The 21,344-nt window shown below is 39.1% G+C and overlaps 3 protein-coding genes across 3 annotated transcripts in view; all 3 read left to right on the top strand.

Moving 5' to 3' along the window:
- Window positions 1-293: 293 nt before the first annotated feature.
- LOC115761356 lies at window positions 294-860 on the top strand. Its single transcript, XM_030703103.1, has 2 exons — window positions 294-390; window positions 451-860. The coding sequence occupies exons 1-2, from the start codon at window positions 366-368 to the stop codon at window positions 795-797; spliced, it is 372 nt and encodes a 123-aa protein (XP_030558963.1). The 5' UTR covers window positions 294-365; the 3' UTR covers window positions 798-860.
- Window positions 861-2,615: 1,755 nt separating this feature from the next.
- The window catches only part of LOC115761232 (protein timeless homolog), an 84,690-nt gene continuing 65,961 nt past the window's right edge, over window positions 2,616-21,344 (top strand). Inside the window, exons 1-7 of the mRNA XM_030702924.1 lie at window positions 2,616-2,717; window positions 2,783-3,106; window positions 8,005-8,262; window positions 8,328-8,647; window positions 12,254-12,439; window positions 16,408-16,531; window positions 17,410-17,576. Of these exons, the coding sequence (XP_030558784.1) occupies window positions 2,616-2,717; window positions 2,783-3,106; window positions 8,005-8,262; window positions 8,328-8,647; window positions 12,254-12,439; window positions 16,408-16,531; window positions 17,410-17,576 (1,481 nt within the window). The remainder of the gene's footprint in view (window positions 2,718-2,782; window positions 3,107-8,004; window positions 8,263-8,327; window positions 8,648-12,253; window positions 12,440-16,407; window positions 16,532-17,409; window positions 17,577-21,344) is intronic.
- Window positions 3,053-3,878, top strand: LOC115761233 (pre-mRNA-splicing factor cwc24). Its single transcript, XM_030702926.1, has 2 exons — window positions 3,053-3,122; window positions 3,215-3,878. The coding sequence occupies exon 2, from the start codon at window positions 3,229-3,231 to the stop codon at window positions 3,793-3,795; it is 567 nt and encodes a 188-aa protein (XP_030558786.1). The 5' UTR covers window positions 3,053-3,122; window positions 3,215-3,228; the 3' UTR covers window positions 3,796-3,878.

Raw genomic sequence — 21,344 nt, 5'->3', positions numbered from 1 at the left:
ATCGAATTACTTAGGGCTTATATTTGAAACAGATTCCATTTTTCGTTAAGCTTACACATAGCATTTATTCCCTTAAGTAGTACCAAAGATAATGTATGGAATTTATTTTGTCTTCTAAAGTACTCAAAAAGTACTTACCGGAATTAAACCGGAATTCCAAAAAATTGTTAATCACAGTAAGCCAAACTTTGAACTTACTAAAGAAAGGGCGAACCTTAGTCTGAGCCCTGATAATTAAATATACTCGTTCTACCCATTTTTAGCATGTTCAGCGTATAAATAAAATGCCAAGGCTGATTAGAAGTGTGTCCAAATAACTTATGGAAATTATTTAGGTTAGTTTCTTTTCAGTTAAAGCTGTCGCTATGAAGTGCTCTATTATATTTCTTGGTAATCGAGTTTATTAGAAAGATTTTATTTATTAGTCTAAGCTCAATTTTTACTTTGCAGCTCTGATACTTTGTAAGGTCCAGCACATTACAGGGAGCCCGCAATCCTTTAAAAGGGCAGAAAAATACGTGCATTCAAAACATTCCCAACCAGATGACCCTCTGACGTCGGGACACACGTTGGGACGGACGCGGCAAACTGTGATGGGCATGGGATCGGAGAGCGGCAGAACGGAACTGGCTAATGTGACGGAGAACTATTGCTGCTTTTGGGTGTATCAGGGTCACCCGGCGTTGCCGGACATCTGGGAGCATCGCAAGGAATATGCATTTGATTTCCTATTCAATGGCAAATTCGAAAAGAATCGGCGCAACTATCAGGAACAGCTAGTTCGTCCAATCAATTGAACCACTGAACCATGCTTAAATTAAACCTACGGCACATAGTTTTGCTTACACATCAAATTATAATTAACTTTGTCCAACCATAGAGACCTGGCCCGAAAGCTGTCTTCAAGTTGAAAGTCCTGACAGCACATAATAGATTTGACACATTATAATCAGGTTTGCATAGCATCAACCGCTCGGCAGGCGGTCGGAGTCGTTAGCCACAGCAGGGCCATTGACAGGGCAAGCTGAAGAGCTGGTTGAGATGATGAGCAGCTGATGATAGCTGACTGCCTGAAGGCGCAAAGATGCAGATATCAAACTTGGACTTATTCGGTCACTAAGTTGCTCGACGTTGTTGATGTTGCTGCTCATGCTGTATCTATTTAAAATAGGCATAAGGGGTATAATGATTTTGTGGAAAGCTAGGCAACAAGCCTCTGTGGAGAAACATAGCAGCAGCATAAAGTCGCAGCTAGCGGCATGCGTATTTGAATGTGTGTGTATATCTGTCTGCTGATGTATTAAAACAACTTCGAATGTGTGCAAGGTCAGCTCAGCGCTGGGTTAAGGGTATCACCAAGTCGGTCACTCCCAAAAAAACACTTTTGCTTGTTGTTGTAGTTGTTGGACAGGAGTTCATCAACTGATAAGCAGGCAGGTAGTGAGACTAGAGCCTCATGTCTGGGCATTTACTTAGTTAATTAAATTCAACTTCTTTGAGTACAGAGAAGCAAGCGCAACTTGAGTGCGGCAGGAGGCGCGCCGGACATGTCTTCGTCCTCCTCCCCCTCTGTGGAGTTGCTTGGACTTGCCAGAAGTTTGCACAACTTATTTGTTCATATCGTAGTTAAATTATCCAATACCCCAAAGTCTGTTTGCATTTAATCTGGAATTTTTCTCTCCGCTTTGAGTGGTAGTTGATAATTGCGACCGGTACTCAAGTGCAACAGCTCCCAAGTCCAATTGCATAATTCATCAGGCAAGCCTGAGTAATTTGCTGCTTCAATGCTTAATGAAAATGCTGGGAAAAAGATTGAAATTTTCTTCAGTTGTTGGCACCTATTGGCAAATAAACTGCTACTTCATATGCTGGACCTGTAAATTGCATTTGACTCTCAACTGAAACTTCTCTCGAGCAACACTTCAGCTCTGAGTGTGCGTGCATGTGTGCATGTGTGCATGTGTGCAAATAATTCTCAACTGAATCGAATTCAAAATAATTCAAAGCTTCCAATGCTCTTACAGAGTGAAGTGTTCGTCGGCCACTCTTGAATTTAACTAACAACGCATTGTAAAATCGATAAATAATATACAGTTTGATTCATATATTCGTTGGTCTCTTACGATTATCATTATACATGGGGATGTGCGCTCTGATCGATGATGCGTAATTCATTATTAATGCATATTTTCGATATGCATATTTGCTGATAGCAACTCTGCCCGAAATGAGTATAAATATATAAATTCTATATATTGCTTGATTAATTTCAGAATCAGCTAAGTTTGTAATAAATATTTAAATATTTCTAATGGTTAACAATTCGTTATTAAATATACATTTAAAATTATATATCATAGACACCAAAATAGTAGTCAAGACACAAACCACTTAACGCACTCAACGCAAATTGGCGAACCTATCGATATCAGTGCGCACTTATCGTGAGCAGCTGCCTATCGATCGAACAGCTGATTCGCGTTTAGTTTCGCGCGCGAATTCTACAAGTTGCGGTTTGGTGTCGCGCGTGCCGAAAATAAATAATTGTTTATCAATTTTAATAAGTGTAATTAGCTATAACTGCGTGTTTAAGTGTGTGCTTGTGTTTATAAATCATGTCTGTCTTGTTGGCAGACATAGACGCCACTTGCGCAGCGCTGGGCGTAAGCGATGGCAAGCGCTATCAGGCGGAGCCCGATGCGGCGGAGGGCTTAAAGGTAGGCACAGCGTTTTGGGGCAATCGGAAGCCACTTGAACTAATATTTCTTTTATAATTATGCAGCATTTAATTTGGATATTGCGTCGTGATCTGGATAATCACGAGTATCGTCGCCATTTGGGACGCGCCAAGGTGCTGCAAACGGATCTTGTATACATGCTGCCCGATTATGTGCAGCATGAAGAGCTGGCGGATCTGCTGATACGACTGCTGGTCATATTGACCAATCCGACGCTGCTGCTCTATCGCGAGGGACCGCCCAAAGATAATCACGGGCGCAAAGTGTTCCTTGAGTTAATTGACATACTGCAAGGCTATAAAGTAGCCTTTGCCAAGGATAAAATCTGGACAGCTCTGTTTGACAAGCTCAAACAAGCATTGGAAATTGTAAGTCATAGAACTTGTAAGTTTTTTAAGTATTTAGCAATATACATGTATATATATAGATATATATATATATATTTTAAACAATTGATATCAAATAATCAAATGAAGAAACAGCAACAATCATGAGCACGAGCAACTCGGGTGAAGGCACCGACAGCAGCAGCAGCGACACGGATGAGGAGGAGGAGTCCTTTGACAACAGATACTACACCTGCCTAGTGTGTATGCGCACCGCTCGACTGCCGCGCGTCACCTTTTGCGGTCATGTCTTCTGCACCGATTGCATTGGCAAATGGATCACATGGCAGGGCAGCTTTGCCAAGTGCCCGTATTGCCAGTCCCGCGTAGGCAGCAATACGCTGATCACGGTGAATCATGCGAGGAATGGCATTCATGCACTTGGACGCTATACGCGCTGCAAATCGATTGCACAGCATCGCCATTTTGCTGAATCAATTGCCATGTATGCAACGGTGCCCGAAACCTCCATGTTTCTGGGCGCCTATATTGAGCGACCGCCGGAGCTGATGCCGCGCATCAAGCCTCTGCCGGAGCAGTTGTTGCGGGATGTGTCTAAGCGTCAAATACGACGCACCTTTCTGAATGCGCCTGTCTATCAGCGAGCCCTAATTGTGGTCATACTGTTTTATATGTTTGTCGTATATCTTAATGCAGATGGCCCAATCTAAGAAAATCCAGATCTGTTCTATTTGTAGTTGAAATGTTTGAAATAGATGTCCAATATAACCTGTAGCATTTTCCCATTTGCCGTTAATTAATGCTATTTAAATGGGACTATAGAAGAGCAGTGGCTATAGGGGAAGCCTAGGCAATTAACGTCCTGGCATTTGCACAACTATTTCTCTGTAATCTTTTATGGACCTTACGACCATTAATGTGGCAGCGGTCCGCGTAAAACTTTTAATGGCTCTCCTGCAGCTGCCAGGAAGCTGTTGGAAAATTATCTTAATACTCGCGCGAAGAGTATAACAATTTTGTCAGGAAATATGTAACGCATTGCTGAAGATATTTTGGATGCAAGGAATATATACATTATTATATAAGCTTAACTATGCCAAGCAAATTAACAAAATGTCTACCTCGAATTTGTATCTATTTTTCTTCTTGTTTTTAGTGATATTGCAACCAACCTCTCAAATTTTAGGCTCACAACACTTTTCTAATAGTTGACATTAATCGCTTAAGATCCAGACTTTCAATACATCTTGCCAAAGGCGATCTTAACTATATTTTTTAAAGTTTGGGCAGATACGCATCGATATCGGATTCTTATATATATGATATAGATGATATAACTTCTATAAAAAACAATGAATACAAATTTGAGTTTTCTGTTTGGCTCCTTTGTCTTTGTTTTTAAAGATATTTTTATTTTGAGCTTTATTATGCTTACAATGTTTAAGCTAAATCTAATCATAAGAACTATCGGTAGAAAATCAAAACCTTGCTGAAAATATTTTAAGCAGGACCGATCTACGCTCCGCTCTCAACATAAAATCATTATCTTATTAATGTTCTTTTCATATTATATATAGTGCAGAGAGAAAACGACAGCAAGGGTATTTCATATTCTGGTTGCGTTTACCCATTTCTCCACTACGCTATTTGCTTTTCGTTTTGGCTTATGTTTCTGGCACTGAAGCTGGCTTTTGGTCCTTGTGCTTCTTTTGTGCGCTTCATAACTAATTTGAACTTCATTTACTATCTGTGTTTCATCTATGGCTAAAAGCTATTCAGCATCATATATCTATATATACTTTTTCGTAACCCTTGATAAGCCGCAGCAGGAGCAGAGCGAGCGAAAACCCTTGTCGATATGCCCTTTGAAGTTGCCCCCGCAAAACGTGTCAAAAATAATAAAATGTTAAGAAAAAATTTAATTTTGTAAAAATCACACGAAATCAAATCGACGCCAGAAACTTTTTAGCTTTGCGCCAAGAAAAAACCGCAACAAGTCGAATTTAATAAACACTCCCGCAAAAAAAGAGAAAAATGAAAATGCGAAAAAGTGAAAAGCAAAATGCGTGGGGGAAAGTGCCAGCAGGCACCTTCAAATCAAACGCGTCGCTTCCCGACAAGCAACTCTGTGGCTTTTCTAGGCGTCATCCACATGACCAGTGTCACAGTGGGTGCTAAAAAGTAGGCTACATAGCTGGCAACCACAAGAGCAACAACAACAGGAATTTGTGGATACAATTTGTAGCATTTTGTGTGAATGAATGTCTGAGCATGAAATGTTTTCAATTGCTAAATTGTAAGTGAAAAGAAATGAATACACAATGAAAAAGAAAAAAAAAATGGAAGAAAACATGAGGAAAATGAAACACTTTGCCCAGCGGCTGAGTATTAAGTCGAATAGGAATGATGAAAAAGAATGCGTGTCTGATTTGTGTAAGGGAAACGGAAATAGAAAATCATTTGACTTGCATGTTTAATGTGAACAAACAGAAAAAGTTTTCAGTTGCTTTCGATAGAACTTTTTAATTGACACTAGACTAGAAACAAAATCAAATAGATTTTAACTTAGTTTTCCTCCTTAATAGTGGAATTCTCTGATTCAATCTTTTTGTCAGGGCGGCGGAATCTTTGATATAAGTCTTTCTTGTTTTTACTACGGTTATCGTTATATCTTATCCTGAACCCATTAAAAATGGGTATTTGTGCAAAATGTAAATGTATGTAACAGAAAAAAGGAAGCATCTCCGACCCCATAAAGTATATATATTCTTGATCAGCATTAATAGCCGAGTCGATCTAGCCATGTCCGTCTGTCCGTCTGTCCGTATGTATGAACGCAAGGATCTCAGAACCTATAAGAGCTAGAGACTTGAAATGTATTGTAAATGTAGGTGCTCCTAGTGCCTGCGCAGATCGACTTTTTTCCGTTAATCGATAACTTACTCCGTTTCCAAGCAATCGATAAAAATCGATATCGTTTTTTTTGTAGATCCTTGGAAACGAATTTGAGGTCGAAACATCATCCACCAAGTCTTTGACCCCTATTTCCACCAAGGAGGGATGCATTTTTCGAAAAGCGTGAAAAACCCCTCAAATGAATTTGAGCAAAGATCTTTGAAAATGAGTTTGAGGCCGATCAGATGATAAACGAAAAAGTTGCATACAATCGTTTTTCGCGATTTTCCCACACTTGCGGGGGTAATTTTTCAATACCCCGTCTCAACGTGCACCTTCATCACATAATGTAACTACTGTGAAAATTTCAGCTTCCTAGCTTTTACAGTTTGGGCTGTGCGTTGATCACCAATCATTCAGTCAGTCAGGACAGTTTTATGTATAGAGATTCAGCTGATCCCATTTAATATGGAAAAGACTACGGTTTCTGAATAGATCTAGCGATATCCGTCTGTCTTTGTATGAACGCGGCGATTTCAGCAAGTGCCAAGTCTATAGGCCTAAAATTTTAAATATATATTTACTCGTTTACCATTCGGTAAATTGTTCCCATTTTTGGGTGCCCTATCTAGGCCTCGAAAATTTGATACTAATCGGACTATAAATACCGAAGGTATTTAGGCATGCATTTCTCATAGTGTGGATCAAATCAAAAACTTATATTCATGCTGTTTTTTATATCGATTGTTTCTAACGGCAGCTTGGCGCTTGGTTCAAGGTAACTCCTAGTGGAAACTTCCGACTAGGATAAAATAAATTTATTTATTTTCGGAAAAAGGGTATATAAAAAGTAGATATTTTTGCACAGGACCCAAAACCAGTTACATTGGCAATTATCGGCATTGAATGGGTTAAAATTTAGTGACTGCAAAAATGATGTTGATACTGTGTAATCGCAGTTGCAACATGGCAACACACACACACACACACACACTCATAGGTTCTCATCGTTGTCTGCCACACACTCGCCACACTCCGCTCCCTTGAAAGCTGCTCCTTCTGGCAGAGCGAAATAAATTCATTTAAAGCCGATTGAATCGACATTCATAACACTCCGGGGAGCAATTCCAAAGGATTTTCATGGTGCTGCGCAGCCAGCGAAAGAGTCGCCAGAGGATTTCTTTAGATTTTTATACTTTTTTTTTGAACGTACGTTTTTTAGGTTAAATGCTAGCGAATTTCTACATGAATGCTGTCTCCCTCACTCTCTCTTTTCTTATTGCTGTTGTTGATAATGAATGTGTGGGCGGATTGGTATGCCCTTGGCTCTTGGTTTCCCGGCTGACTTTTTATGCTTTACTTCCTTATTTGCGTGGCTTCGGCCTCGGCTTGTATGCTTTGATGTATGCGGCACGGCGTGGCAGGAAAGTGGACAACCAGAGGGATGGGGGGATGGGGTCGACAGCTTTTTTGGGCCTGTTCCTGTTGTTGTTGCGTAGGGTAACCAAAAGCGGAAGTCATTATTAACTTTGGCCTTTGAGCAAGGCGCTGAGGCTCAGCTTTTGGGATGCCTGTGTTCATGTCCAATGTGGGAGGCAGGAGCAGTAGCTGGCGCTGGATACGCAGTCACAGCTGGCTTGTAGGCACAAAAGCCGCATTAGTTGTATTTATTTGTAAGCCAACAGCAGTAACTGCTGCTCTCCAGTTTGCCCGGGCAGTTCCTCGCCCGAACCGACGCAAATTGATTTCAACTTGACTTTGCTGTGGTGCCAACTCTCCGACTCCGACTCCCACTGCTGCTGCCTTTGCTGCTGTTGCTCCAGCTGTGGCCCCTATTTGGGCTTCCGTTTTACAGTCGAGCTACATAAATTTGCAATTTAATTTAATTTAATTTCATTTGATTATTTTAACTTGTCTCGCGGGATTTGCTGCTTAGATTTTTACACTGGGATTTGCCGCAAGACATTTTTATTATTTTGACTTTTAATGCGAACCTCCCGCCCATTTTCTCATCCTATTTTTAGGCCTTTGCCATACGCAGCGAGGAGCAGAATCTTCTGATTGAACGAATCCTGGTGCTTGTGCGCAATGTGCTCCAAGTGCCAGCAAATCCTGAGGCCGAGTGCCGTGCGGACAACGATGCCAGTCTGCACGATCAGGTAATTTGGGCGCTGCATCAGACAGGAATGCTGGATTTGGTGCTCTTTATAGTCTCCTCGCCGGATGAGGAGCAATTTCATTTGCATGGACTCGAAATCATTTGTCTATTGTATCGCGAACAGGTAAGCCGCTGCTGCAAACTCTTCTTGCATGACTTGTCTTATTGTTAAACTTTTCCTACTTGCAGAGCGCCGAGTCCTTGGCGGATGCTTCGCTGCAGCGCAGCCTCAGCGAGAAGCAGCGCGATCAGCAGGAGCTGCTCGCTGCACGTCGGCGTGAGATGGCCCGCCGTCAGGCTCGCCCGCCGCCCGGTCGACATTCGCGCTTTGGGGGCACCTATGTTATACGCAACATGAAATCCGTCTCGGACCGGGATATTATTTGCCATCAGCCGCTGCAGCGTGTCTCCGCCATGGATTTTGATCGCGAGAAGCAGGCGCAGAAGCGTTCCCATCGCCATATCAAGGAGGAGGCGCAGGTGACGCGACGCAGTGCTTTTACTGTCAGGTAAAGTTTTGCATATACACACGTTCATATACATTAATATTATTAAAATATTTATTATTACTTAACTTTACTTAAGTATAGGATATATTTACAAGCTGCCAACCTAACTTTGCGAATTGCCATGGCTAAGACAATATTAGCCTGTGCCTCAAAAAGTTTCTAATTAAATAGTAAGAATAGAACCTTTCGCCTTTTTTCGTGAATATGCTTGAAAATTTTTTTTTCAAATTTAAATGAAGCAGAGTTCATAGTAAATTGAAAGTAAAGTATAATTTTCTAAATTCTCGCTGTCAGGTCCGTTTGCTTGTTAAAGAGATTAGTTCGCATAGAAACAGACAGACTGTCTATCTTTCAATCTAGAATATATACTTAATGGCGTCTGGGACGGTTTCTTATATTCGTTACACATTTCGTGACAAATTTGTAATACCATTACAAGAGTATACCAACATTTGAAGTGATTACAGCTATAGAGCAATTCAAGCTGTGATCAGGTTCGATATAATGGAACTGCAACTGGAACTGAAATTTATATACATATATTATTTCTGAAAACGGTTGTATGTAAACCAATCCACACTTCTTTTGGATATGTTTCGGTTTGGCCTTGGTTCACACTGTTTCATATATATTCTTTTAAATATATAGTTCGCTTTACGATTTGTTTAAGCGAAAAATATAATATTTGATTGTTCGAGATGGAACTTCGTTAGAAAACAGGCATATAAAGATATGGCTCTATCTCGCGCATACTAGCCTCCATTTGTCTGCGGCAACTTCCTGCACTTTGACTGAAGTCTATTGTGCGGGGCCATGGATGTGGCCATTAGCATCGGAATTGTTATGGTTCGACTGGCAGGCCACATTCCGGTCATTGATTTTCGATTTTATGAAGCCGAGCGAGCGCATAAAATAATATTCAATAATAAATGAAGGCATTTCCTTTTAGACAACCCGCGCCCAACTGCTGCTTGTCTTATTTTATAGAATCACCCAAACGATATTGGCTGCTGTTCTGCTGTTTGGCTTGCCACGGCTCTAGCTCTGCCTCTGGCTTTGGTTCTGGCCGAGTGAGCTAAGCGAAACAAAGACGTGGCCATTTTAAAGGCGCCGGTTGGCCAACGTCTTTGCTGTCGCCGCACTCCCTAATGGCCACCAGGTGCAGCTATTTTATGATTTTCTCCGTACCAACAAACTACTTAAAGGATATGCGCCAACGTTGCACAGGATACCCAGTGTTGCTTGGGCTTCGGCTTGGGCAAAATGCATTGGGTTTTATACTCTTTCCCATACTAAGGTTTGCAAAACTTTGGCAAAAGTTTTGCCATGAAAATTTAGATGTATAACAAAGTTACAAGTTTTTAAATCGGATATTTTAGATATATGAGCAAAAATCAATTCTTTATGATTCAATATACTTATGTAAATGTGCTTAAACAATTCTAAATTACAATAAATTTTGTAATTATAGCTGCAGTTTTTAATCAAGTTAATGTGCGATGCTATTAACACATAATTACTGGTTAATTATGGCGTCCTTTGCCAAAATACGGCCTATGAAAATGTATATTTTTAACTTTCAAAAATGCTATTTATAACACAACTACCAAAGTATGTTGCCCAGTTAGAGTTATTTTCTTTAGAATGTCCAAGCTTTTACGTTTAGCCAGAGTAGAAAAGTAATTAACAGTTTGCGTAGGTAAATATTTAGTAATTAAAGCTTTAATTTTGCCAATTAAATATTTACTAAGCAATACTTTCAGCGCGATTACATAGGTAATTATTTGCTGATAATTACTAAGTAATTAGTCTGTAGGCTTTAATTTGCCCAAATTGAAATTGTATTATTGCTAAAGCTTATATCCACTAAGCAAGTCGTTCAAAATTAATTAACAGCATTCGATGTTAATCACTTAATAATAATTCAGTAATTTATGCTTTAAATTGTTAAAAATTAAACTTTTATTTCTGTAGAGCATCTAAAGTTCGACTAATGCCGCGATGCAGCTCGCAGTTGTTGTTGCGATTTGTCGTCCGGCAGCCATAAAATGCTGAGCTAAGATAAAAATACAGCACTGGCAGCGTAATCTTGGTGGCGCCACGGCAACGACACCATCGGCGTAAACCTCTGAGCTCTGTTGGCCGTTGTAAATGTGCGAGCATTTTAGCAATGTGGGCCAACACTTTTGCTTGTTAGCCTGCTGGCAGCTGACTTTTGCTAGCTGATTGCTGGTCTGTTTTATGGGCCTGATCGTTGGCACATCCAAATCTGCTTGCCAGCCATAAATTGCTCGGGCCGGAGACTGTGATTAGACAAGTCGCTCGCCAAAAGGCCCATCAATAAGTTGGCCACCGCAAAAGATTGCCCATCTATTTGGCAAGAAGCATTTCATGCACTCTGTGGAGCATGCTCCCAAACAGCAGGCAAAGTTCATCAATGTCATGTGTCGACCCTCGACATGCAGCAGCAGGAGCAGCAGCAGCAGTTGTTCCAGCAACAATTTGTTGCCCCTCAACGCGTTTTGCAATGTTGCAAAAGCCGCCGGTTGACTACAGTTTTTTGCTGTTTTGTTTTCTTACCCATTAATCTGTGACGCGTGTGTTGCATTTGGCCTGCGGCTGGCAACTGAGGCTGAGATGCAGAGATTCGGAGATGAATGCTTCTGGTGGGAGCTGCCTCTTTTGGTCCGCTTTACTCAAATAAATTGGCCAAAGCCAATTTATTGCATAAACGCTGCCGAATGCCGTTTGTTAAATGCAAACACTTGTCAATGCATACACTGCCAAAAATGTTTTCTGAAACATAAAAAACAGTTCTAGAAATCAAATTAAAACAAAATATAACATAACTAGTTGATTCAGTAGCAAAAAGGCAAAAATGTGCACAACTTTAGAATTGAAATAACAGTTAACATTAACATTACAATCTAAAGAATAGAAAAATTTCCTAGGATTAAACACATATTTTGATTATTGACAATATTTCTATAGTATTTATAGTATTTAAAAAACTATTTCGACAGCTTTAAAAATAAGGACACAGATAAAGTAATGAAAATTATATATTAAAATAATGTCCTATTTCATTGACTTACTGACTAATAGCTTACACATGTTTTTGTGCTTTAAAGCAATAATCTAAAATCTAAGCAAAAACAGGAAGTTGAAAGTTTGTGTACACTTTTTAGTCCATGCGAGTGACTTTTAGCTCAATTTCAGAGATATTTAAGTAATCACGATAAGCGTGCTGCAAACTTTTTAAAGATGCGCTAAAATTTTGTAAGGGCAAAAGCTAAATTTATCTGCGATCAGCATCAGACATGATTTTCTTTTTTTTTTTTTTAAGCTCTACACATTAAATTAATGACTACGTGTTTCACTGATTGCGGATAGTCCAGCCAACAGGCGAAATTTGAGAGTTAAATTAATTTTAAATTTAATGAAAACAACTTTGCCCGTGCAAGGCCGGCTAAGACTTGCTGGTAGTGCATGCAGTACGTGTAGGTATATGTATGGCACTGGCACTGGCACTGGCTTTCAATCAATATTATTGTGGTATAATCATTTTTCATTTGGCATTCTGCTACGTTTTCCCATCCATTGCAGATTGTGCCTGCGCGAATATTGCATTGAGGTGCTGCGCTCCGCTTACAACACGCTGGTGCGGCAGGTGCGACGTGTCCTGGAACGCAATGCCGGCTCGTCGAGTCACGATGACTCTTATCTATTGTGGGCCATACGATTTTTCATGGAGTTCAATCGTTTGAGTGGTCTACAATTGCAGCTAGTCAGGTGAGTGTGTGTGCACGTGTTTGTGCGAGTGTGTGTGACTTGCATTTGCCAATGTCAAATGCCTGCAAATATCTTGCCGCAACTCAGATGATATGCCGTGTGCCTGACTAAAGCGTTCAAATTAATTGCCAATGATTTTGATAATGCCCATAAAACAAAGACAGAAAAGAAGGGCGAGAGAGAGTAGGAGTAGGAGTAGAGAGAGTAGGAGAGAGAGAGGAGAGAGCGAGAGAGTAGGAGTGTAAGGAAGTGGCTTGGAACCTAATGCAGGCTACAAAAATGACGTTGATGAACGAGCACTCCGGCCACATCCTGGCCCATGGCTAATGAAAAGCTAACCAAGTGGGGTCAGCTTCAATCGGTCGCGTCAGCAAATATGCAAATCTTTTGCAACAACTTTCTATGGGTTGGCTTTTAATCAAATTACTTTACACACAGTTTTCACTATATAGCAAAAGTATACGCAGTTTTTATTTGTTAGGGACTTACTCAATTTGTTATTTTCTAACAGAGTGGCCAAACAACAAGAACTACTCAACTATTAACTGTACCAGCTTATATTCTTTTAACTTGAGGTCAAATGGCACGACTGATTCCAAACAGCGTGAACCAGTGCCAATTGGCAACAAATTGACAGTGGGTTTCTATTACAGAGTTGCCTGACCTTTGTCAACGTGATAAAAGCAGAGAGGGAGAGAAAGAGAGGGTGTGAAAGGCAGAAAGATGAGTTTGAACGGGGTAGTACACTAATCAAATACAGTGGTCGCTCCAAAGTCGGTTTCATTTTGTCAGAATTTTTTTGACAATATTTTATTACAAAAAATCAGCTTAAGCAACTTTATGATTTCAATGAATACTTGAATTCTAATTAATTATATTTATTAGGTAATTCTGTTTTTTTTTTTATAAGAACGATGATGTTTTATGAATATGGGCAGCTAACTTATATTTCTTAAACTTATATTTTTGTTAAAGTGTTTAAAAACCAATGATTTTATTTTTTAAAAGCGGAATTTTGTTGTGGATCTTAAAAATTCATGGAGAAATGTGAATATAATATTTCAATTTAGTTCCGAAAAAAACCTCTCCTTAGTTTCAACACACTAAGCTTTCTAGCTGATCTTGAATCTTACATATATTTTCTCTTAAATGTTTTTTATAATTGTAAAACTAATAAATACTCTACCGATTAATCTATATTCAATGTCATAATTATCACAATATTATATCATTATATAGTAAGCTGGTTAAGTCTCACATGTGACACTCTTATGTTTCAACAAACCCAGCTCTCAAGCCGACCTTCAAGTTTATATGTATCTGATCAGCACTCGATTTAGTACTATGATTCAAGGAATACCTTCATCATTATGCTACAGATTTCACGGCACACATTTGAATACCCCGACTGTCTGAAAATGCTGCAAATAAAGTTTGTGCACCGAGAATTCCCATTTGCCATTCGCACTTCAGACAGAACATTCGGCACGAGAAATTCAGTCCAGTTGCAAATGTGACATTGCTTTGGCCACAGGACAATTTGTTTGTCATTTTGTTGGATTACTTTGGAGACATTTTCCCAGTTTGATTGCATTAACTTTTTTGTTTGGGGTTGCTGCAGACAGCGAACACATGCAGAAATCACAATCAACACGCAAAACGTTGACCTATGACACTTTACATCGTGGCTCTGGTCCCCAAAAACTTAAACACGCCCCTTTTCGTACAATCGCATATTTTAGCTATACTATATATTTAGTCCAATTGTCGCCTGGCAATTTAAAGCATTTCGCTAGCTTTGGCTCCTTGTTGTTGGCCACTTTATTGTTATACAGCTGGCTGTTAATAAAATTTTGCTGTCATTTGCTCTGTCTCTTCCTCTCTCTTTCTCTCTCTCGCTCTCTCTCGTCCCCCTCGTTCTCTTTGTCAAACTCTCACTCTGTTTCTCTGTTGGTCATTGCTCGTTGTGCTGTGTGGTGGGAAATTTCTTTAAAATTGTTTTGGTTACTTTCAAATTAGTTTCTGAATGACAACAATGAAGCTTTGCAAAAATGTTGTCATTCCGTTGCTGCAAAGTTTTCACAACCGGGCACCCTACCCCAACCGCATCCACTATCTGCCCCCTTTTCAAAACGCAAGTACCGCCGCACTATTCAAAGTTTTTGGCTAGCAGCAGTAGCTGCTGTTGCTGCTGATGCTGTTTTTCATTTTTACCATTCCTTTTGGATGTCTTTTATCATGCCTTTTTGGCGCACACTCCCTATATACGTGTATATATATTCATATATATGTATATGTTTATATACTTATGTACTACTCTTGTCGGCGCATAAAACTTTCTGTTTATTTCCACAAATGCAATTTGCCGCTGCCCGCCCGCATTTCTCAACTTTCTTTATCGTCTGCCATTTTCTACTGATTTTGCACTATATAAAGCATGGCATTGCGATAATGTATGACCGTCAAAGTGGGCAAACTTGTGTGCGTACTCGCAAAAAAAAAAATAACAAAAAAAGAAGGGCATATAATAAAAAAGTGAAATTGAGTTTGCAGTTTTGTTTAGGCTTTGTAGTTGCTCCCCCTCACCGTTCTGGCAGTTTGTTGCAAGGAATTTTTTAGACCATAAAATAGTCGTAGAGAACTTGGATTCATAGTTTTTGCCGGGTTTTGCCTCAAGTTCTGCCTGCTATGCAAGAAGTACGAAAGTTTGATAGATGAATACTTTATATAAGTTATATATACTTATTTTACTTTTTTTCTTTCAGGAATTTGATAGATTTGTTGTAGATTTCAATATGTTACACCATTTTCTCAAGTTGCCTTCAGATAACAAAATATATTTTTCTATAGTTAGTTTTTTTTTTAGTAAATTTTAAATGTTATGACCTGGAACTATTTTCTTATATTCCTTATGGATAAAAAATACATTCTTTCCATTATTTATTTTAAAAGAATATTTAGGCTTTTAAGATTTAGGACCATTTTCTCATGTTCTTTGTAGATAACCATTATTATAATTATTATATATTTTTGATAGCTCTGGCATCAAGAACCTGTGCTTGGAGTTCAAACCCGGATCATTGTCTATTTGACCCTACGGACAAGTTTTTAAAAAGAATGATAATATGCATAATAAAATATATATTTTACATGACAAGGTGGCAACGCCAAAATTCTTTTATGTTATACATTTAACAGGAAGATGAACTTGGTTGTAAATTGTTAAGGACAGATCAGCTAGAAACTCAGAAACTCAAGAAACTTGCATGGAGTATAATTGCGTTTGAAGGTGTTTGTTAAATTTGACAGGCAGATAATTCGCCTTGTAATGTAGAGTGAGCATATATTTAAAATACTTAATTAAGTGGGGTCATTAATTTGGAATTGAAAGTTTGAATAAAAAGAAATGCGCACCTGTTTCGTCTAAGCGATTGCCGCATTTTTGCCCTTTTGAAATTTTATCGATTTTACAATTTATTTATTTCTGTTAAGTTGAGTTGCTGCTGCCGCTGCGGCTGTCGCGCACACTGTAATTAATTTGATTTTAATGCCTTTTCAAGTGCTGCCGTCTTCTGCAATTGTGCACAAACTTTAATGACCGTCGCAGCAGACGTCGCGTTGCTAATTTTGCCAATTTGCAGGCAAATGTAGCCGCAACATTTGCTGCAACAGCAGCAACAACTTCAACATAAACCAAGCAAACGTGCGGCTTGTGGCAACGCCCACTCGGCCGGCAACTTAGGCTGCCACTCATTTGTAGCGCTACTTAAAAATTAATTTTGTTAATGAGTTTTTCACGGTGCTTCAGCTAGCAGCGAGGAACGTGCAACGTGCAACATGGCAAACTATTCACCTGCCTTGCCCTGCTGCGCTGTCAACTTGAATTCGTTATGCGAATGTTTTGCTCGCAAGTCTTTAAGACATGCGTTTTAACCTTTGTTTGCCTTTTTGCTTGTTTTCCTTTGTAGCGAGTCGCTGAGCGTGCAATGTTTCCACTGGGTTCTGACGCGCATGCAACATGACATGGACATGATTCAGTGCGACAAGAAGCAGGCGCGTCTCTGGGCCAAGCGCCTGCATGTGGCCCTTCTGGTAAGTAAATGCAATGCAGCTAGCTAAGCTTAAATCACAATTCAGTGTGTGTGTTCGTGTGTTTGTGTGTGTCTCTGTGTGTGTGCATTGTTGTTGTTTGCATTTGCCACTGTAAGTGCACTTCTGGGTGCACTTTACAAAATCTCAACGCCTCGCTTGAATCAAGGCTTAAAGCTTAAGCCAACTTCAACTGCCAACTGCTGCGGCCCAGCCTCGTTGTAAACCACATGTTCCGATTGAAGCTAAAACCCTTGCTTCTGTACAATATTTTGTATAAACTGGAGATTATAAAGCAAGCTTAAATATTTTGTAATGTTGGCAAAGAGGAATTCAAGTTACGTTTTCGTATATCGTGCTATATGAAACTACCAGGCGTTGCATGGATAGAACAGATTCTATCGTAATATTCTGTCTTCACTAATTCTTTTATATATGTAAAGATTCATATTTAATCTTTTTTTGCAAGCAGGCCAATTAAAAGTTTAATTAGATAGCCACTCAAGCTTATGTAAAATTTAAGTATTAAGTGTATAAACTGTTTATGAAACCAATTGGTCAATTGTAAGTAAATTAATTATAACTAAGATTATAAATTAATTGAAAGCATTTCGTGTCCTGAACTATGACATATCTTATAAAATAATCTCCTACGCCTTCGAGCAGTCCGGCAGCTGGCTTGGGTCCGCCAGCTGGGGAGAATAATCTGTTATTGAATTGAATTAATTTGGTTTAACTAATTGCAATGCATTTCACACTTGTACGCATGCTTCAAATAACTAATACGTTTGGCAGCTACGTTAAGACTTCATCAATATATATATGTATATATATCGTTTTAATTTAATTTTATTTCTTTTTCATTTATGCTTTAATTAAAGACATTCCAGGAATTGCTGCAAAGCCTGTTGGCACTGCAAAAACTGAAGGATGATGTGAACGCGCGTGGCCTGTTTGATATGTTATTGAACAATGTGTGCTATGTGCTGGAGTATCGGGAGACAATACTGCATTTGTTAATGAACTACAATGAGGCGCACAGCACAAAGTGAGTAACCAAGACGCAGCCGCATAACCGCATAACTATCTTCGAACCCTTCAAAACATATTGCAAATAACTTAGACGGAGACTGCCAGGCATGCCAGTAGGCAGCAGGCAGCAGGCATTAGGCATCAGGCAGCAGGCAGGCGTTAGCTAAGCATGGCTGGCTGCTTCTTGAGGGAGGATTGCGTTTTCATGAGATGGTCACAAATAACTAAGGCAAACACACACAGGCTAACGCTTAATAGGATTACCAATTGAAGCTGCTGCTAAGCCCGAAAATATGTATGCAGCTACTAACTGGAATTCTAAGCTCAGTGCCTGGCTAAAACCTTTCGACCCAATCGACAATCAGGCATTGTTTGTCTTGACGGCATGCCTTTGTCTTAAGTCTTGGCATGTTTGTTTGGCTATTTGCGCAGCTGTCTGTCTATGTGTGTGTGCTGGTGAGTGTGCGTGCTGGTGTGTGTGTGTGTGCAGCTGCAACAACAAATGAACTAGTTGCGCTTTGAATTTCGGCAGCCGGCGAAAACTTTAATTGATTTTACAAGCATGTGCTGCACGCGTGCTCTGGCATTAAAATTATAGCATTTGCCAACTTGCTGGCGGGCGGGACGGGGAGGTTAGAGAGACGTAGGGACTGTGCCACGCGGCTCATGTTTGTATACCCTCTGCCCATTGCAAAGAGCATATTAAAGTTGTGCCAAAGTATGTAACAGGCAGCATTTCCAGTGATTTATTTCTCAATTTCGCTTGTAGTCCCTAGTTTAATAATAAAAGGATTAGATTGACACAACTTGTGACACCTATAATGTTGGGTTCTGTACTGCACCAAGGTTTGCTATGTCAAGAATTGGCGCCATTTCCGAAACTCTCATAATGAGAGAATTTCGCACCAGTGGAGTGCTACCAGCATCTATTCTTATCCACCTAACATATTAAGTATCTATGCGATATCAAACGCCGAGCTGTTAAGGCCTTGGGCGTATGCCTGACTGTCAGTATGGAAACTCTCTTGGAAACTATTAGAGTTAAGGAGCAGACGAGCTCACAACAAACTATTTTTTCGATTCTTTCTCTATATCACTAATATCGATATATGTATATTGATGTTGAGGGGTTTTAACACAGCATGGAAACTATCAGAGCTAGGGAGACCTAATAAAAATCGCATCAACACCAATAATATGAAAGATAGTTCGGTTTAATCTGACGACAGCCCATCGACACAGGGTATCTCCCAGTCGACCATTCTCGACCAGACCACACTAACTTGTTTTTCGTATGGGATTCGCACCAGGGCTGCATTCTAATTGCCAAGTTAGTAACTGGCAGCCGTTAGGGTCGACATTGTTGCTACCCCTTAACTGATTTACATAGCTACTTACGCGCACTGCAGTTTTTACACTCATTAACAACACAGTCGTTTGCCAGGTGGTTGGATACTTCACTAAATAACTCAACTGTGGCTCAACTGCCGCCTCTTGTAACCCTCCGGATCGTGAATAGGAGGCAGCTACTGTAACTGTGAACCGAACGCGTGCCTGCACTTTCAATTGCCATTAGGTTGTGACGCTTAAAATTTGAGTTTTCACTCCCCAAGCTTTTATTTTTTACTTATTTTTCTTTTTGCTAACATATCCGAGCGAATCCCATTTAGATAATTGCAATTTTTCGTTGCTGCATATGTGAATTTTTAGCAAAGCGAAATTCCACTTGCATATTTCTAAACGGATGCACAAATTTGTCTGTCAAACAAACTGGCGCAATGTGCCGTAGTCTTATCTACCTGCAATAAATGACTGGAAAGTGTGTTTTTGTGTCACAGACACAGTCAACGGATGCAAACATAACTAAACAAACGCAAACTTCTACCATGGGAAATCAGCCATGTTATTTTCCAAAATGTACTCACACATCGCCGCCCACTCAGCTTTCAATAGTCAATATTAAATCCAAAGACTACGTTTCCCTATTAGCTCTTCAAGTCTCATGTGAGTTTGATTTTTAATTTGTTCAAACATGGCTTCAGCTTATGTTCAGCTTTTTGAAAAAAAAAAAATACATTTCATAAGCGCGCTCTCAGTTGACTTTCGTTCTCCTTAGAGTTTCTCCTTCGTAAGCTTTACACTGGCGTTGTCTTGCTTTATACTTGATATTCCGCACTAGATCTAGATTTAATATTCTTTGAAGACTTAAATGTTTAACTTTGAAGACTTAAATTTAAAGTTATATTTTTTCATGGCAAATAAATGAAAAAGATCTTCAGCAATCCAAAAATAGTTCCCCTACAGATTGTTTCAAACATAAAAAAAAAATCCAAATAATGTAGACACTTAACGAAAGTAAAAACAATGCCTGTGCATCGTTTACGAATGCACATAGTTAAAAGTTAAATGTTATTTTATGTGCTTCATTTAATTTGTCGATTCCTTCTCATGCCGCATTCGTAAACGATGCACAGGCATTGTTTTTACTTTCGTTAAGTGTCTACATTATTTGGATTTTTTTTTATGTTTGAAACAATCTGTAGGGGAACTATTTTTGGATTGCTGAAGATCTTTTTCATTTATTTGCCATGAAAAAATATAACTTTAAATTTAAGTCTTCAAAGTTTGGAGAGTTTAACAAAGATAATATATCGAATTATTTTTGGATAATATAGCTTTCATTTGGTTAATTGGTTCCACTGTGCGCTCTGTACACAAATCGCCGGCAATCTGTTGCCAATGATGGCTCGGGTTCAACGAGTCAGTCTCGATGAAGAGATGGACACAGATATAGACAGATATTAGATGGATTGCCGTGCAGTCGGCGCTCTCAAAAGCTCTGACTAAATTAATTTAGCGCACAAATAGGAAATTGACAGAGTGCGGCAATCGAGAAAATGCAGATACAAATACAGATTCGACGCGGATGAATGCACTGTTTGAGGCTTTCCAACTGGGAAATGCGATATGTGACGTGTGATATTATTGACAAAATTTCACTTTTTTTTCGAAAACAAGTTGAATATTTCGTGTATAGAATATACAAATTGTACCTCTGCTAAAAATGCCGGCTTCATACACTTTTACCGCTTGTCCATATTTAAATTTGATGCGCTTCTAGCTTTTTTGCGTGTCAAAGTTTTTAGTTGCTTTTATAGGCTTGGGCAGCGAAAAAGAGATACTCGATGCTGATTGGGAATATATATAAATATATTAAAAGTTAAAAATATGTACAGACTCTTAATGCTGATTGGAAATATATATAAATATATACAAGATTATGTTGATTATGATAATTTCTTAAAGTATATATATATTTTTATAGGCTTGACTATTATTTGTTTTTACATATATTAAACAGATATAATTTAGTTTACTATGCCTAAATATTTTAATTAATAAAATAGTCTGAGTTTTAAAAAAATATGATTCAGTTTGGGGCTTAATGCGAAAGACATTGCAACAGGCTGGAGCTCATGACAAGCATTTCACACGCGATCTAAAGTGTTGACACCTTCTAGAGCTCCCCTTTAGTCCTTTATATCAATTACTCTTGTTTTTCTTATTATTGCTTTTGCCCGAGTTTGATCAATTATTTGTTATCGCTTGTATCCAAACTTCAAGTTCCATACAAAGTTTAATAATTGTCCCAAACGGGAGCAGCTTTTAAATAAGGATGACATGTGGAGAAAAAAATAAAGTTTTAGTTCAATATTCGGCTATTCCTTGCAATATTTTAAATTAAGGGTTCTTTTCACGACCACTTTTGAACGACCAAGCGGAC

This window comes from Drosophila novamexicana, unplaced genomic scaffold (assembly GCF_003285875.2).
Source record: "Drosophila novamexicana strain 15010-1031.04,08,12 unplaced genomic scaffold, DnovRS2.1 tig00000485-arrow-pilon, whole genome shotgun sequence".
In the NCBI taxonomy this organism is placed as follows: domain Eukaryota; kingdom Metazoa; phylum Arthropoda; class Insecta; order Diptera; family Drosophilidae; genus Drosophila; species Drosophila novamexicana.
Note: the sequence above shows the minus strand (reverse complement) of the source record. Positions and strands in the feature narration are given on the sequence as shown.

Excerpts from the sequence above, each read along its gene's own strand:
- LOC115761233 (XM_030702926.1), top strand. The coding sequence starts at position 3,229 with ATGAGCACGAGCAACTCGGGTGAAGGCACCGACAGCAGCAGCAGCGAC.
- LOC115761356 (XM_030703103.1), top strand. The coding sequence starts at position 366 with ATGAAGTGCTCTATTATATTTCTTG. Across the intron at positions 391-450 it reads GTGCTCTATTATATTTCTTG|CTCTGATACTTTGTAAGGTC; the intron begins GTAATCGAGTTT and ends TTTACTTTGCAG.